The sequence below is a fragment of the Bubalus bubalis genome, chromosome 5, assembly GCF_019923935.1.
Source record: "Bubalus bubalis isolate 160015118507 breed Murrah chromosome 5, NDDB_SH_1, whole genome shotgun sequence".
Lineage (NCBI taxonomy): Eukaryota > Metazoa > Chordata > Mammalia > Artiodactyla > Bovidae > Bubalus > Bubalus bubalis.
The window spans coordinates 25771562-25790955 of NC_059161.1; the positions used below are offsets into that span (position 1 = coordinate 25771562).

Sequence of the window (19394 nt, forward strand, 5' to 3'; positions counted from 1 at the left end):
TAATGCTTTTTGAAGTGAAAACAACACTGAAGCCGTATTGATTATGGAAGAAATAACATTTAGACTGCAAGAGAAGATGAGTCCTCAGGATTTTAACTACGACTGAGAATCTTCTTCCACGGACCCCAAATGGAAGTGGTTAACTCAGACTCCATGAGGCCCTTGAGTTATGATCAAGAAGAAGCAAAAGTTCAGTTTCATTTTGTCTACCTGAGCCCACTAAACAATGATGCAAGGTTCCTCCATGGCTCTTGGGAACCCTATACACAAGGACCCTAATTGATTGTCTCCTGAGAAGCCACTGAAAACCAGAATCTGATTTGAGTAAAAGGGCCCTGGTCTTACAAAAGTTTGTCTGCTCTTAGTACTAAAACGATCGTGAATTAGATAGCATGTGTAGAAGGGAGAGGTGGTAAGGAATGAGGAAGGGGAAATCATCAACCAGGTTCTCTCAAAGCTCAGGGGTCTGAAATGCTTTCCTTGGAGGCAGGGACACAGTTTTAGTGACATTCTAGGTGCTCAAGCAAAATTTCTAAAGGTATCTCCCATCTCCCTCCAGATCTGTGGCAGTTCTACTTATCAGTAAGTTCAACACCATCCTTTCAATCTATTACTCTGAGAAATATTCATCTCATCCAGCCAGAGGACCCTCCTCTTTTCACAGGTCCTAGCTCCTGAGTGGCTGTTTACAGCAGTTCTGTCTAGGATCTTGATGATGCAGAGTGGAACTGTCTCAACTGTGGTGCTCTAATTTTGAGTCATAGGTCTTTTAGTATAGAGTTCAGTATCATGTACAACGTTGCCAGCCAGAAATGTGACAACTTTGTGTACATCCAGATTTCTGGTTCAGAGAGTATCTGAATGGACCCTGGCACTTACTTTCGGCACAAGGCTTGGATGAATACAAGTCTTACATCAGTATTCAGTGGATGAAAGAAAGACTAAAAGTAAGGTTCCAGAGGGGATCCGACCTAACTCGTAGCAACTGGAAAATAAATGGCATTTTTGAGGAATTGCTGTGTCCATGGATGATGTACCTGCTTGTAAAGAGCTGCAGAGTAGCTAACGTGGCTGTTTGTTTCCCATTTGACCTGCAGGTAAACGAGGAAGGCAGTGAAGCTGCAGCAAGTACCGTCATTAGCATCGCTGGTCGTTCGCTGAACTCGGACAGGGTGACCTTCAAGGCCAACAGGCCCTTCCTGGTTCTCATCAGGGAAGTTGCTCTGAACACTATTATATTCATGGGCAGAGTAGCCAACCCTTGTGTTGATTAAAATGTCATCCTTTGTACTTCTTCCTATTTTGGTTTGTGAATACAAGTAAAAATAAATACAACTGTTCCCATATCTGACAATTATGAATGGACTTTGCCATCTGAAATGAAGGCAAGGAAAGGAGAAATGGATAGAGATGCTGCTCGGCATTTGGTATAACGAGGCTTTCGACTTTTCTCTACCAGTGAACACATCTGGGTCAAGAAAGTGAAGGAGGGAGGTATGTTACTACTTCATCTTGAAAGACAGTAGGCATCTTGAGAGGGCAGGGCGAGCTTGAAATCTAGATAATCCCTTTATACTGGAAAAAAAAAATCCAAAAATGTAAAAAGAATTAATATCTATACAGAAGAGACAGAATGCAAATATGAATATTAAATCATTTAATTCTCAAACCACTCACATGCATAATGTTCTTTTACACAGTGTTAAAATAAAGAGGAAAATGTATTTTTATACAAACAGAATTTCAAGTATACATTAATAGACTTTTCAAATTACTAACCAAGTTGCTAAATTTCATTCACATTGTTCTTAAAGCTGTTCAACGAGAAAGCTTTTGCTAAACTGCTTTAAATATGTTTATATAAACCCATATATCTTCACTCTTTCTCTGACTCTCCCTCCCCCAGCCCGTCTCTGCCCACCCTCCTACCCTCCCCCCTTCCCCGACACAACAGGGCTCCTGGGGCTCTAGGAGACATGCAACCCCACCAAGAACTATTGGCTTGTCATCAGGGGAAGGACAGAATCTACAGGAGGAGAGACTTGAGAACACCTGTCAAATTAAGGGAGAGAATGAATCTGATACTTCACAAATCAGGATCGTATTCTATAGCCTGTGATTCACTTGGCCTTTTCATTTAAAAAAAAAGTCTCAGCCTCCCACAAAATCACCCTCAAGTTTCTGATAATTTGGTAGCTGAGAAAATATTGGGTATATCCCCTAGTGAAACATCTCAAATTAAGGTAGGCATTTTGAACTTCTCCATTTGGTTCTTTTGCCCTTTGGCTGGGGGTAGGGGCAGCTTAAAAATGGTTGACTTGTGTGTTTACATTAAGGAATTTGGTTAATTTCACAGGGTCTGCCTAGGGTTCTCCCTCCTCAACTCTCCTCCTGAAGTAATCTGGCTTCGGGGCCAGGAACAGCCACTCTCCTTAGGAATTAAAGTGCATTTTTTTCAGTAAAAGTGGGGATAGGGGGAGGTGTGGTTTACACTTAAGTGATAATGATTACAAGAGGGTGGGGTGAAAATCCTATTCCTATATATAGGTATTTATAGTTAAGGGCATAATAAAAACAGATATTCTCTAAGGAAATAAGATGTACAAACCCAGTCCAGCACCCTCAGGGGCATGAGAGTGCTAGCCTTGGCTCACTGACTGTTCTGAGACATCTTTATGGAGTAATCATTGCAGACGAAAGACACAAACCTCAAGTGTTATAGTTTTTTCAAAGGGAAAAAAAAAAAAGGTTCTTCTAGTTAAAAACTATCTCATTCCCTTTCAGGGATAACAACATTTTAGAAACTGATTGTCGGTTTTAATATGAATCCTTGATTAACAAGTTGTGGAAAAAATGTTAGATAACTTTGTTGCTTAGAAATATTATGCTATCCTTAGAAACTGAGGATGAGGAGGCATAGTTGGTCCTTGCTATAATAAATATCATCTGAGGGGAAGCTAAAATGTTCTTGTCATCTCTTTGATAGCTACCACCAGAATCGTACTTTTCCTTTAAATGCTTTACTATTTCTTGGGGGGGTCAAACCCAAGAATTTTCCAAAGAGCAGTATATGCTACATTATTAGCTGTATGAAGAAGTGATGAGAAGGGGGAAATCGTCCTGGATTCTGGCCTCTGAGTCCAGTGTGATCTGCTTTTCACAGTGACCAGTGGGAAGGCACAGTGCCAGGGACGGGAAGATGGGAGACAGCTGTCACCCATCATGTAAGCACCATTGAGAACAGGTGGACAGATGTCTTTGCGACTATGTCCATCTGAAGGAAACCACATTTCGACTACATTGACTTTTCTATCTTTGAACCCTCTGTCTTTTCTTCTCAGACACAGAGCGTAAGTGGGTCCCACCTGAAATTATGAGAAGCCAGGAAATCTAAGTGGCTTGCAGGATCCTATCAGTTCCTCAACCAGGGATTGAACCCCGGCCCTCAGCGGTGAAAGCACGAAGTTCTAACCCCTGGACGGCCAGGGAATTCCCTGTGTTCTTTCAACGTACTTCTCCCTTTACTCACTTGTGCTGACAAGCCAAAGATTGAGAGTTCTGGTGTTAAGATTTCTTAAAGAAGCCAATGGTTCCTGACTCATTATGTGGCAGATCTATTTAAGTTCTGCCATTATATTGCAAGGCAATGCAATAGGCTACAACAGTGAACACAGACCATAAAGGATGAAAAGTTAACGTACTGAGACTTTTTTTTTTGCCTATAGTTTGGGTATGTTTTTCTTTTGTTGTGAGTAAGGGAATGGGGCAGGGTGGTGAAACTGCAGTCAGACCAGTTTCTGTTTAGCTCTTTCAGAAAGGATTACTTAGAGGTTTAAGAGGAATCAGCAAGCCAATCAGTAGGACAGAAGAATATGGCTGGTTAGTCCTGACAGAGAATTCCTGATAGGGAATTTGTTTAATTACTTGTGTAAAATATAGTACAAGTTCATATATATATACTTTACCATTAATTACTTCCCCTTCTCCTCCTCTACTCTCCTTCCCCTAAATCTTAAAATCCAGTGCGATGTGATCTGCATAAAGTTCAACAACATTTCACAGTACTCTACAAGGTTTCTCAGTATGAGAACCCTAATGGGCTTCTCTCTGGATGCAGACAAGTCTCCAAGGCTACTATTGCTTTTCTGTTCCACCCAACGTTAAGGAAGCCTTCTCAGATCTTCTAAGGCATAGGAGGCATTTCTGACATTGCAGCATATACATGCTAAGCAAATAAGTCAGGCCTAAATGTTATTTTAATGAAATGTCAGAGTCTGATGCTAATTCAGTCCTCTGCACTTAAACAATCTTTCCTTCCACCCACTTGTTTCTTCTCAAACACACCTATTTGAAATTTAAATCATCGATTATTTGCAGGCAGTATAGGAATCAAAGTTTCCACAGTGCCAGCAGTCTCTCAGATGTGACCATCACATTTGAACTTGCTCTTGAACACAAATTTCTTTCATGAATTAGAAATCACTTGGTAGTTTATTAGTTTGAATGGTGGCTCTCACTTTTTAAAGGCTAATCAAACAGTCCTCCTCTGCCCATTACCACACTGAGGTTGCCATGGGCAGGTTTTTTACACCTGGGTGAGTGAATGAATTGACGATATGAAAACTTATTTGGGAATTACTGGGTTAAGTCTTTGACATCCTGGAACAAAGCTGCTAAAAGGACTCATTTCACATTTCATGTAAAACTCAGAAATATTTACGCCTTAGCTGGTACATTTAATTCACAAAGGAACATGGAAAAGTGAAAGTCACCATACACTGAAATCCCACTTAGAAGACAGGCTAAGGGACAAATAATCAACTACATCACCATCACACCAGGAAGGACCCTTCTATTTCTTCATTAACTTTAACAATGCTACCTGATTATTTTACAAATAAAAATCACCCTAGGTGGCTTGGGCCTGGCTCTTTTTGGGGGGGGGGGGGCTGGCTCTTTTAATAAGTTCAAGTGCTCTATTTTAGCTAGCAGAGTTTTAAAAATCTCCACTTAAATCACATATGAAAGGGAAAGAGGATTCTAGGGAACGGACTCAGAAAATGTCTTTTGCTGACTTGTGCAGACTTTGGTACAGAGAGGAAACTGGGTGCATGGCAACAGCTCTCTGCTGAATGACTCTGAGGACAAACGGATGGTCCATTTTACCACCTGAGCCGTGGCCCTTGCTAAGTTTTAAATGCCAAGCCATGCCTGTGATACTGATAAAGGAACCTCTGACAAAAGACAACCGGGTGGAGGTTATCCTGCCACAGACCCTTCAGGACTACTTAGAAAATGATTCTCAACCTTGGCTGCCCATTAAAATCACCTGAGCAGCTCTTAAAGCCCAGGCTGCACAGCCAGCCAATTAAAGCCCAGGCTGCACAGCCAGCCAATTAAACATGCATGTCGGGAGGGGGCCCTAGGCGGCAGTCATTTTGTAAAAGCCCCAGGTGATTCTAATGTGCAGCCAAAATTGAAAACTACTTGCCGAGGTCAACTAGCTCTGTAGTATTTTAATAGAAAGCATTAAAGTCACTGTTCACCCAAGCCAGATAGAAGATAAGACCCTATGCTTCCTCCCAGATTCATAGGTTGATTCAACTTGCCTCCAAGAAATGACCTAGGCATCTCTCACTTTTTTTGTTTTGTATTTCAATAAATCACTTTGGCTATAAAACAGACTGCATGGCTGACAGTGTATTATCGACTTAGGTAAGACTGCACCTTAAGTATGTGTTTGTAGCAAAACAGCTGGGGACAGGTCTAGGCCAAGACTCTGGGCACAAACAAAAGATAAGCCAGAAGGAAAAATTTTCCTAAGCAGGAGTTAATTCCTGAGTCTAGGTTTTTAGTAGCATGGCTTATAGGCTGACAATTATTCTATAGTTAGAAAAAAAATAGCTGTGGTGAACAGATTCACATGATTTTAGTATCTCATCTCCTTACAGAATTCATACTGTTACACGGATGAAGGTTACTATTGGGCTGGCCAACCCAATACACCAGTCGTCACCAGTGAGTACTGCTTATTGAATTTGGAATTTCACACTGTCAGTACTGTCACTTGCCCTATCCAGTCAACAGGAAAAGTAAACACTTATCAGTTAGTACCTAAAACATGGATGTGAAAACTCTCAAAGTCTGCAAATAGATCGCTCTCTCGTTTTCACTCCTAACCAGTGAGTCCCTGTTTGGACATTACAACCAGCTATTCTAACCAGTGCATTTGAATGAAAAGGTGGAAAGCATTCTGAGATATTTCTGAAAGGCCCAAAGTCCTTTTTCAGCTGTAACAAATGTTCAAAAGGTAGGTAACCTGATTTGGCTCGGTGGGCTAGGGTGCCCCCAACAGCAAATCAGCTGAGTGCTCCAACTGCATTTAAAGATTAGGTGGTCTGCCTAGTGGCATTTACTACTGAAACTGAATTTCCTGACACCCACAATAGGCCATCCTAACTATTATAACATTCTTGGCATTATAAAGAGAAGAATTTTAGAGTGTCTAAAAGCAAAATAGGTCATCCAAAAATCCAGGTCATGCAAAACTGCATGTCAAGATACTGGCAGAAGGCTCAACATCAGGAAAATATGGTTGATATTCCAGTCCCCAAAATGGGCTGCAAATGGCAATTAAAAAATAAAAAAAGCAGGATTCAAACAAAATTTTCACATCATTAAAAGGAACTGAGTGCATCTTTAAAAACAGCAGAAAGACTCCACTTCCAAGGGCTACCCTTGCCAAACAGAGGCCAGTGGATAAAAGTACTAAACCCAAGTGTTCTGACACTGATTTGGGCAACAAAACCAAACATTAACATGTGAAGATGACAAAGAGACATGAGATACTGCAACCTCCATATTTCGGGTCTGGCTTTCCTTTGCTTGCTACAGAAAGCTACACTTTCTTCAGCCAAGTGCTCAGAGGTAGAGGAGCTAAAGCGAGTACAAAAGAGAATGAGGTGGACAGTGGCTGAGGAATCCAGCCTCCTGCGTAAGGGGCTACAGGGCAAACTTGGAATATTCTGTCTTTAATGGGAGGTAGAATTTTCTACACTGACTTATCTGCCTTCACCAGACATTTTTTTCTCACACACATACATTACAATCGCATACATACAGCGGGCAATTCATAATGATATTGCAACCTGCAGTGACTGCACACCTATTCCAACATATATTTTCAACCTAAATTTTCTATTAACCCCCAGCTTTTCTCCGGTAGATGCAAGCCAAATTTGTTCTTTTGAGAACCCTCCTTTTGCCGGGCTTCTAAACATACATTTCACTTTAACGCCTACATCTTTTGTCGCTAAAGAACAGCTGCACTAAGTGGGTGCAAAGTGTTATAACATCTTTATAAATACAAAGTGCAAGAAATAATTTTCTTAGCCAAAATACAAACAAAGCAACTAAAAGCTCTCATAGCCTACTATGCCAAGAAATTGATTTTTATAATCAATGATACAGCTAACAAAATGTTTCTAAAGCTACCAAGGTTATAGTGGACGAGTAAATATATTTATAAACATACATTTATGAAAAAAAGATATTAAGAAAATAGCCAAACTTCCCACAAAAGTTATTTGCATGAACTATCTTTAGTATACCACTCTGTGTTCAATGCACATGCATATACAATTGAATTATATTAGTGTTATTTTTATTGGCCCACTTTTCCAAAAAGAAAACAGGCTCACTTTTCAAGTTACATGATTTAAAATCATTTTTGTAAAAATAGAAAATACCATATAAATTTTACATATCTTTGCTATCTGACTGATAGCCATTCTTGAAGTGGATTTCAGCCACACTCTTAGTGACCCCTGCTTTAGCATCTTGGCTTCCAGAGGAAACACATTTTAAGTTTTGTTCCCTGTGTTGTAATTCGGTTTTGCAATAGCTCTTTAAGAACCACTAGAGTTAGGACTCTGTTAATTTACAGGAAACTCAGTAGATCATCTTCAAATATGTCAAAAATATCTGCTTTAAGATGTGCTAAATGCAGAAATCTAAACCATAGTAATTTCTCAGGTAGTTGTTATTAGCTTTAATAGTTTAGACTTATGATGCTGAAAAGAAAAAATAAGTATTTTGAAAAAAAAAAAATTTTGTCAATCTACAGGTTCCCTTTCTTTTTTGTCCTCTTTTTCAATTTGAGACCATAGTACAGTTGACCCTTGATCAACATAGGTTTGAACTGCATGAGTCCACTTATACCCATGTTTTTTTCAATAGTAAATGCTACATTACTACACCTCCAGCAGTTGGCTGAATCCCCAGATACAAAGGAACCTCAGAAACAGAGGCCCAACTATTACGATATAGGTGGATTTTCCACTTGCAGAGGGCTGCATCCTAACTCCCACATTGTTCAAGAGTCAACTGTACTTAGTTTTTGTGCAAACACCAGATGATTTCAAATTTAAGAGTCAGAGAATCTAGAGGAGGGCCCAAAGGGCTATAAGACACCGAACAAGAGGCATCTTCATCGATTATCAAAGATTTTTCAAGTAACCAGTATTTTTGCTATGAGCTTCTTTGCTGCAAACATTTTTGCACCATGACTAACTGGCCATAAGACAATTTTGCCACAGAAGATAAAATAACTGGGTGACAGTTTTGCTTTGATAGTTTGGTTTTGACAGGCATGTCTCCCAGTTAGTGACATTACTGATGGTTTTATTGAGCTGACAGATGATGATGATTGGCCCCATGAGTTGGTGTCTTATTTTGAAATACACTACACTGGAGGATAAACAGGCCAAAAGTCTCAGGTGTAGAGCTGAACCCACATTTCCTATACAACTATGGAAAGTATGAACAGACATGTGACAAGATGCCAAGATCAAACAATAGTGCAGAGGCTTTCAAGACGCGATAGAAAGAAAGCATGGTTACGAATACGCATCCTGGCTTTTTGGAAACTGACACCTCTCTCAATGAAAGAAGAAGTTTAAGAAAAAAGAAAATGCACAATGCTGATGAGGAGATGATCAAAATACTCAATACTAAGAATGAAAGACCTGGAAGACAAGTACTTAGGTACAACACACAAAATATGAAAATCAAGTTATTCGTGCAGGATTGTCATGAACTACACACATTTTAGATGTATTCAAATATTCTGTAATTTGCTTTCAAGTTTTCTAAAAAAACTGTCATTCATTTATCATGTTTCATTATGTCCTCTTTAATATCCCTCTTTTATTTTTTACAATTTTATCTTTTACAGGAAAATTGCCTTGCAGTGAATTAGTAATTAAGGTGAAAATGCCTGCAGCAGAGATGTCTATGGCGAAGATGCTTAGAGCAAAAGTACCTAGAACCAATTTTTCATTCCCTGGGAATATATTTTCAAAGGTTTTCTCTGTCACAATGGGCAGACTTTGAGGTACAGCAGAGCGGAAAATGTTAAGGCTCACTGATTTTTATTCATCAAAATTTGCCCCAATCATGATATAAAATCTAATGAATCTGGATGCCTAAATGACTCAAACATTCCATACCTGGTTATTCAACCACAAATACCAAAGTCCTTTTTTCCTGTCCCAGGATTTTCTAGAGTCCTAAATTTTCAGCCCTGAGTACCCTTTTTATTTCCTGTATTTGTAATTCCTGAGGCCTGACCCAAGAACAGAGATCCCTTCGACCATATGATCTAATTGGGACTGACCAACAAAGCCCTCACAACTAATTCTCTAAGAAACCACTGCAGATGGAACGCATAGATAACACCAAACCTTTCTTCTCTTAGAAAGTTGATTTGGGGATGATCATTTTTCCAACATAATTATTCTTTGCCCTTATTTCTTCTGAAAGCAATAAAAGTCCTTTTATAAGGCAGCAGGAGTTAAAGCATCCTAAACTTGACAAATCTAACCCCAAATCATAACACTTCAATGATATGTCATTTCAGACAACAAAAGCCAGTAGCAACTGATAATTTTTAAAGGATTAACAACTATAAAATGGAGCAACAGAGTGTACAAAATGCAAGGTAATATAAATGGAATGAACTTCTTCTCCAGCACAAATTTGTGCCAGAGGTGGCAGTAAAGATAGGTAGGGGGGCTTCCCCAGTGGCTCAGTGGTAAAGAATCTGCCTCCCAATGCAGGAGACACAGGACATGAGGGTTCAATCCCTGGGTCGGGAAGATCCCCTGGAGGAGGAAATGGCAACCCACTCCAGTATTCTTGTCTGGGGAATCCCATGGACAGAGGAGCCTAGTGGGCTACAGTCCAAAGGGTTGTTGCGAAGAGTTGGACATGACTGAGAGACTGAGCACAGAACAAAGATATGTAGTATATGTAGGCAAAATTTTCAATTATGTCAAAAATATAATCCATCTAGCCACTTAATAGAAACTCCTGTTGAAACAGATTTAGCAGCTATATGAATTTTCCATACCACAGGAGTTTATGCCTATTTGAAAATGAACTGCAGCTGACATCTCTAATAAATCAAGGTCTGTAACAGCAAGGTTTTTACTCCCTCTATAGATTATTTCTGGTTTAGCATGGATAATTACTGTTGCTTCACAGAAAAAAACAAAGGGCAAATGCAATAATTTAGAACTTGTACAAAATAAAACATGGAAACTTTGCTGTAAGTGAAACTTGGGGGTGGGAAGCTAATGAAATCTGTTCCAGATATTTGTTTCATTCTCCTTCTAGCTTCTTCTAACCCATGGTAAGTAGAAGAAATGGTTTCTTACAGCACAAACAACTGACCTAAATGAACACACGAGTTAAGACAAATCCAGAACACATACTGCTGCCTGTAACAGATTAAAGATGGTCTCAAATTCTTGACACATCTTCCATCAAGTGGTAAGGTATCTCCTCTCCTTTCGAATCTGGGCTGACCAGTGACTTCTTTGACCAATAATGTGTGGTGATGACTCTTATGAAAGCTCTGGGCCTGGCCTTGAAGAGGACTTGGAGGCCTGAGCTGCCATCTCCTGAATTTGACTACTCTGACAGAGAGATCAGATGGAGGGTCCCCGAGGCTCCAGAGATGCGGAGGAGGCCTGCTGGGCCAAGTTTTCTGGTCAACCAAGATGTCAGGACCGTGAGCTCATCTTGGACACCCTGACCAGTCCAACCACCTGCTGAATACTATCAGATGACCTGAATCGTCACCACAGAGAACATGAAACTGCGTGGACAAGCCTTTTCTGAATTTTTGATTCACAACATCATGAAATACATAAAGTAGTTGCTGTTTTAAGTCACTGAGGTTTAGAGAGTTCGTTACATGGCAACAGGTAACTGGAATGCGATCTTTCAATTTCTGCCTTGGTAGTAGTAACTCAAGCAGTTGTTCACAATTAGAACCACCAAATGGGTGACTCCTCTAAATTGGTGGGCAATATCCCCAGAAAATGTTCACCATGCAATATCTGCTCGAAATCAACTGCATTATCTCTTGGAGAAACCTTCCGATCACTTATTCCTGAATTTAAAGTTCACTAAGACCAGTGCTGTTACTGGCTATGGTATATTCTAGTTCACTCCAACTCTGTTAAGTAAACAGAGTTAACATGATGTACTGGAGATATAGTCTGGGCTTTGGAATCAGATTGGTAAGTATTGGCTCTGCGATTTATTGATCGTATAATCTTGGGCTCAACAGTTTCCTCATCTATAAAATATGGTATAATTATACCTGTTAAAGGCAACATAGTCCATTAAGAGTGTCAAGTCCAGAGAAAGACTGCCTAGGTCAACTTCTCTCTTTTTAAAGCGAGGATAGTAACAGCATCTACTCTAACAGGTTTGTCTAAGGAGCAGCAGAGTTAATTAATGTGAGGAACATTAAACTGTGCTTAACACATAGTTAACACTCAAAGTCAGTGATTTTTAGCTACTTCTGTTACTACCTCAGAGAGTTATTTTGAGAATTTACTGCAGTTATGTCTCTAAAGCACTTAGTATGGTTAATTCCATCCCCTTCTTTTTGACCCTCATGGCTTTTAAACACATATATCAGCCTCTAACCAAGTGGGTTTAGGACTCTCAAGTACAGGAAGCCACATCTAAACTATGTATAAAATCAGTTTTGCTGTATACAAATTCCAAGCACACTGTCTGGTACCAAAAATTACTTAATGGAACAAAAATGTACTTAACAGATTCTCCTCTTGCTACCTACCATATAAGTGATTTCACAGGGTAGGAAATATTTCCCCATGAGATACATACTTTGACTTCCGGCATTATGGATTAATTCAGATTCTAAGATTCACAGTATATTAAATTATGCTGTTGGTCGTATGAGATGCTGAACAAATATCTTAAGTGGGTGGTGAATTCTAGTTTCCTTAACAGGACTTACTGAGTCGACATAAAAAAAGCAAGCATTAGAAAAGTGGTTTTTCCCCCCTTAACTGCTCTGCCTTTGTAACTAAGCTTTGTGTTTAAAGCTTCCACTATTTGAGCTAATGGACCTTTCTTAATTACGTTACAGATAATGGGGAAGGTGTAAGATAAATTTATTTATATGTGTACCCACTGTGAATGTAATGCATATTTCAGGCAATGCTTGCCTTCTAAGCCACTGCTGTTCTTCACAAAGGGAAGGATAGTCTGCCTACACAAAACCAGATAGTCTGTACAGATATCTTGCAGGTGTGGAATGTAATTAAGTCAGGTTTGAAAGTATGAAACTACCCAACTTTGGTTTGTCCTGAGCAAGAAAAGTTACTTAATGCAAAGTAAAAAGACTGGTCCTAGGAAAAGCACCACTTAATAATAAGAAGAGTGAAAAACAGAAAGACACTAGAAAGCAAAGGAGGCAAAATCACATTAAGACTGATAGTTATCAAAGAAGTCATAATGCTCGGCAAACTCCATTATTTTCAACAGATTCTTATTTAAATGACATCTGTTACCAAGACCTCAAATGGAGGTGTATACAAATAATTCACTGGACTACCTAAATACAATTTCTTTCAAAGTCCTATACCCTAAATTAACCGGAATCCCAAATTAACCAGGAAAACAGTACTCTAAAATCTCAAGAACTCATTATTAATATAAGTGCTCCAAGACAAAGCAGATCTGACCTATGCAAATATACTGGAACCTTCTAGATGAAGATTATTACTGAGAGTATAACATATAAAACCTGATTTCCAACTTAGAAAAAGGCAACTTTAAGAATAAAATGTATAGTGAAGAGGTGCCGTATATGGGGCTAGGTAACTCATCCAAACTTTGCATGTGTTGGTAGAACTCACAACAAAGAATCAAACTCACTGTATTGTATGAGTGTGGCCTAGAACACTTTGCCCAGATAAACTTAACTCAGAAGTCCATGCACTGTTTACAAATGGGGAGCCATTATATTTTCCTCTTGCAAGGAATTATGTTTATTATCATCCTAACATTTTCCATTTACTTTTCCACATCTAGCATAAACTAATTGAACAGTTAAGAATGAACATTCACAAAGCAAATATATAATGTCCCAATATATATTGAGAATTACAAACAATAACAGAAATTGGACAATAGTTCTAAAAAGAACTTTCAATCTTCAGATGTTTAAGTTTTAAAATATTCTTTTCTTTTTAAAAAATGAAGATTTTGGCTTTTTACTACTCCACATAGAACAGAGTGAGTTTACCTGAGTAAATTAAAATGAAGATTTATAGTAAAGAAATGGATAGTTTCTAATCTAGAAAAACAGATTTTGGATAGGAATCAAACCACTTATTCTTAAGAGAAATTAATTTTAATACTAGAGAGAATAAATCCATTCTGGCCATCATCATCTGTTAACTTAGAGAAATGGCAAAATTTACTTATAAAAACATTACTTCTCTTCCCCAGTATTTTCTCTAAACATGATATTCATTTAACTTTATGTTATTATGCATGGGAGTTATTTTTTAAAATTACTTTCTTAAATCTGTAATTACCATCCTCAACTTAATCTACCTTAAAGGAAAGGACAAATCATAAGGCCTGCTCTAAATGCTTTAAAGCAATGGGATTCAAGAAGGAGCACAAATGAGACAAGCATCTAGAAAAAGATGGCAACTTCTTTCAAGAAACTGATGGACACACGGCAGTACAAACTTAAAACCTCAACCAACCTGTTATAAAGGCAAAATGACAAAAGCGACAAATTGAGGGGGATGGCATAATTTTTTCAAATCTATTAATAATTCTGGATGTGGCAACCTTTTCTGTCAAGAGCCAGACAGCAGGCCCTGTGGTCTCTGTCAGCTTTGCCAGGACTGTACAAAGTAGCCGTTACACCTAAATGAATAGGGGTGGCTCTCTTCCACTACCACTTTCTTTATATATAAAGGTGACCTCAGGATTTGGCTTGGGGACTGTGGTTTGCTGAATCTTGATCTAATTCCTAAATCCTAGAGATATACTTTGCCCCCTTAGGACATCCTCTCAAATGGAGGGATTTATCTGGCTTAATTGCTCTTCTTTTTCTAAATCTCAGCAACCAAAATACTGAATGAATGAATACAGATAAGGAGAGCATCTGAGGAAGAGAAAAAACAAAACAAATCAAATCCACATGCCGGGTTACAGCTGAAAAAATAAAACCTTCCAAGATTCCAACTCCTCCCTGATTAAACGCCTTTCCACTATGACTAAGACTTTTTAATCTTTGTTCAAATTTAATTTCCTTTCTATTGCTCATTGCTTTCATTTCTTTAAATTAGATCTTTTAGTCAAACAAAATGTTGTTTTTACCAGTTAAAATAAAATTAATGTTAAGAAACAGTTAAAACTTTTGAAAGTTATTTCCTGACCAAAGACTATTCAGCTATTATAGATGAAGTTCGCTATTTCACTCTTCTATCAAACCACTTCCAACCAAGGTCAGATTTCAACTATGAAGTTAGTAGGAAAATGGTTTATTTCTATTGTCATTCCATCTTTGGAAAACCCTGTTTCACTGATATAGAGGGAATTGGAAACACTAAAAAAAAAAACAAACCCCAAAACTTCTCTTAACTGCCATCTCCCTTATTTACCAATCTTTATCCTTTAGGAACTAATTCATGCTTAGATATCCAAGACTAGCTTTGACCCTCTGGTATAATGAATAACTAGGGGGTAGTCTGCAACTCACAGAAAACTCAACTCTGTTCAGAGGTAAATACGGTTCTGAGTAAAGAGAGAACAAGTCATTAGAAAGAGCCTTCTGCCTAAAGTACAGTATTACTGTTCATGCCAATGCCATATTTTAAACTGGTATCAGAATTCTGAGAGAGAAATAAAAGGTACCTTTTAGAATGAAAGTAGATTAATGTCATCTCTCTTCTTTTGCTGAGAATATTAGGTAGCTCCTTTGCTATTAAGCGCCACTCAACAAATCAAAACAGTCCCAGTGTTTGCTATTTCATGGCATTAGAGTATTTAATGATGATTTAGCTCTCACTGCTAATGCTGTTCCCTTCACAAGGTGACACGTGCAAGTTAAAATTTGGTAATGAGTTTTCAGCGTTAGCTAAAAGTCCATGTAGTACATCCTTAAGAGAGGTATCCTCTGTGCACATACCTATAGAGCTTTTCATTAATGTAGATAGAACACTACTAACTCCTATGTCCCTACAAGGATGTTAGCTAAGAACTAAGACAATGTCACAGTGAATCTGGGTAAGAATCTTGGATAGTTATTTCGAATAATAATATCTCTTCTAACTAAAATGAAGAAATTGTTTTCAGAAACTTATATCTGTTTAAAAGTTAGGCTGGTTTGAGTTTTCATGAATTTCATGGCTCTGCACTAGGCCAATTAAGAGGCGAGAACCAGCAAATGTGATTGAGCTGCAGTGGTCCCAGACAACCGAAAAGCACTCTGTTCACAGTATAGATACAGCAAAAACCTGTTAGCAGTGAATAAAAAGGGAGGGGGGAACGCATCAAACCCTCACAGCATTTCCACGTCTATCGAACAGTTCCTAGTTCACTTAAAATGTCTGTTGCTCACCCTGGATGGAGCACTGACAAATGCTGAAGTTCCTCTTCACAGAAATGACTGCACCTCACTTTTACAATTTGGTAATAGTTTTAAAAGCTGTATTTTCTCATATAACATCTAAAAAACTAACAAAGCAATACAGAACTTTCCAGCCTACTTCTCAAAAGTAAGATGGACGTATATATTTTTGGTAGGCTTCAACAATCCTTCTAAAGCAGCATATTCTGTACCTCTCACCTCCGGCCTATTTAGTAACGGCAGAATCTGTCCACTGAAAACCTTGACTGCCAGCTAAAATGAAATCTTTAAAGATTTCAGTCTAATTTCAGCTCCACTTTTTCTATGCCACAGAGCACAGTTGCTCCCTAAGATGGCCCGCGGCGGCAGTTTTCACCCTATCATGCTGTTGCGCAACTAAAGAGAATGCCAAAGTCTGTTTTCTGAAGACAAACATGGCTTCAACATGACTTTTAAGGGTAGGCGCTGATCAAATGGTAGTAGCCTCATTACATTCCTATTAAAAGACGCATTCTGTTTTTCCAGAAGAGAAAAATAACCATTCACTAGTGATAGGGTACAGCTGTATGTATATATACAGGTCTCAGATTGCTTAAAAGTTACCCTCTGCATTCTAACTTCCGATCATCAAAGCAAGGCCATTCTTTCCTACCCACTTTTCCACATAACCAAAGCTTTCCCAGGAAGGGGACGCACCGCTAATGTTCTCATGAATGGCTCACCACCAGTGCAGGCATGATCAAACTCTCTCCCAAATCTCTTTTACAATCATCTATGCCCCTGTACCAAAACAATTTCTTAAACCACTATGTATTTAAATACTCTCTAAAAGATCAATGATCAATTATGAGAAGCCAGAGTTCTCTCCTTTCTATTTGCACTGTAATTTGTAAGCATCTACTTGCCTGCATCCCTTAATGATCCTCCTTCATTCTCTGCATGCAAGACAGGGCATCCGAAGCTCTACATTTGGTAAACTCTTTCTGACTCTTGGTGCTGGATTAAGAATTTCAGAAATACCCAGAATTACCAAAAAGGTCCCTTGAAGTTTCAAAAATCTTAGGAATGATTAAGTAACCAAACCTGATCAAAATTGATCCCCTTGATCAATTTATTGCAACATGATTGTGCATGATGTTTTCTGGTAAATGCCCTGTAGTGTATTATTAAAAAGCAAAGCTCTTGGAGTCACCAGCAATTTGCTAATGGTTGGTTTATGAATTACTAGGTTTGCAGACGCAAGACATGGATTAGTGAGGTTCTTCTATTGGACTGAAAATATAAACTATCACATATGCAGGAGGAAATGGAATTGTGGCTGCAGTAAGAACCATAGTGTTGAATTTCTACAACCACAATATTGCAGAAAAAATGTTTAAAATGTCATATAAAAGTTATCAAATATGGAGACCTGTGAATTTAAAAATAGAATCCAGGCTCATTTCACTGTAAAGTGACATTTTTGATGTATAATATTGCTGTTATGTGAAACTAGGAGCCGAAGAGACTAGATGAAACTTTGGTAGTCAGCCTTACACGTTTATCCATCTGGACTAGAGCCATTTCTTAACACCCGAAGATATGCAAGCATTATGGCTTACAAACACTGATCAGGAAGTTGCAGTACAGCTGGCTCTGTGTTACTCGATATTCGGTAACTGCGAAACAAAAACACTTCCTTCCCTTGCTCCCCTCTTGCTCGACACAACACTCAAGCCCCCAAATGCAGGAATACCTATTGTAAACACTTCGCTGCTCATTTCATTTCCAGGTGCCTAAAGTGCTTCAGATGATGCTGCCCATTAGAATACTGCTCCAAGATGGCCAATTGCGTGAAACAATCAGGCAAAGTATCCGGTGCCCTGCCTGGGCAAAGATTAAGTCTAATCTTTCAAAACAAAAAGAACTACCAGGATTCTTTTTTTTTTTTTCCTTGAAATATGAAACTGCAAGTTCTGGCAGGGAAGGAAGAAGAGAAGCTCCCCTTTATCATCACCATCATGACGACTTCCTTCTCTTTCATGGCTGGCTGGTTCAGATGACCAAGGCTCCTGCTTTGTGTTTTACACCTGGGCAATGACAGCCACCAGGGTGATATGGACCAAAGTACAGTGTTCAAACATGACTGGTAGAGAAATGATCATTTGTCACTGTTTAGTTAAAAAAACTTTTATAAAGTTAACAAACCAAGGCTGTTGATCCCTGAATTACAAAGTTGATTTGCTTGATTATTTTCCAAGTGTGAGGTGGGAAGAAAGAGGGGAAGAGCCTCTAGTGCTTTTGTGTATGTTGCTGATGCTCTAGTTTGGCAACATCTTGGGAGCATCTTCTGATCTGGTGATGTGGCATTTCATGAATTTAAGTACCAGTCCATGGCCCTGATGCTGGTTACTTATGGCCCAAAGGGGAAGAGGGTCTGCCCCCTTCCCCTCACTGTTTCAATCTGGTCCAGTAGTGGACACAGAGCCCTGGGCAGTTTCCCCAGAAGCAACTGTCTCTTCTTGTGAAGGTGATTCTTCCTCGGCTTGTCCCCGAGATGTGACAGTCGTTTCAGGGGAGATGCTATGAGGCCCCTCCAGGGGTATACAGCCAGGGTGGTTTTTGCGAAAGTGCTGATTCAAGATGGCCTGAAAGGGGAAACTTTTGCCACAAACATGACAGTGAAAAGGCTTGTTGCCTGTGTGTTTGCGGATGTGGTATTCCAGCTGATCTTTCCGGGTATATTTCTTGCCACACATGCGGCAGACAAACGGTGTGATCCCCATGTGCAGGCGCATATGGCGGTCCAGGCTCCCCTTCTGGTTGAAAGATTTGGCACAGTAGATGCAGGTGAGACGGGGGTTGTACCGGAACCACCGCTCAGATACTTCCTGCTCTCGGAGATACTCCACATAGCCACTTACTCCCATCATTGCTGACTCTTCTACCTGTACCAGGTGAGGACAACAAGCAAGGGAAACTGTGTAAGTATACACAGTAAAAGACATCAAATCATTTTTTACTTCTGTCTCTACGCTAAATAATTTTTAGCAGAGATCCAAACAGTGAATTAATTACTACCCAAAAGTAAAGATTTTAAGATAGGAATCTTTTAGAACACTGAGGCCACTCTACTCTATCACCATAAAAGAACAGGACAAATGAGTTACTTTCTGGCTGAAAAACCTCACGCTTATTAACCTCCTGCTAAATTTTTAATTTACAGTGATAGGAGAATCTAAGCCCCCTCTTACCATCCATTTGGACTCTAATTTGCAATCAGAATCTAGACAACCAGGTAGGTACTTTGGCAGTGTTGGTCCAATAGAACTTTCTGTGATGATGGAACTATTTGATAATCTGCACCATCGAATATAGTTGTCATCAAACACATGTGGCTATTGAGCATGTGTAATATGTAGTGTGACTGAGGAAC

The 19394-nt window shown here is 39.1% G+C and overlaps 2 protein-coding genes across 6 annotated transcripts in view; one reads left to right on the plus strand and one right to left on the minus strand.

The window, feature by feature from the left end:
- SERPINC1 (serpin family C member 1) overlaps positions 1 to 1672 on the plus strand; it is an 11039-nt gene extending 9367 nt beyond the window's left edge. Inside the window, exon 7 of the mRNA XM_006063663.4 lies at positions 1098 to 1672. Within this exon, the coding sequence (XP_006063725.1) occupies positions 1098 to 1274 (177 nt within the window). The 3' untranslated portion in view covers positions 1275 to 1672. The remainder of the gene's footprint in view (positions 1 to 1097) is intronic.
- ZBTB37 (zinc finger and BTB domain containing 37) overlaps positions 1643 to 19394 on the minus strand; it is a 28488-nt gene continuing 10736 nt past the window's right edge. For 4 of the 5 annotated variants that reach the window (XM_025285612.3, XM_006063661.4, XM_006063662.4 and 1 more), the window contains one exon: positions 1643 to 18906. In XM_025285612.3, coding sequence (XP_025141397.1) covers positions 18418 to 18906 — 489 coding nt within the window. In that variant the 3' untranslated portion in view covers positions 1643 to 18417. The remainder of the gene's footprint in view (positions 18907 to 19394) is intronic. The other variant, XR_003109408.2, reaches the window with a different exon arrangement.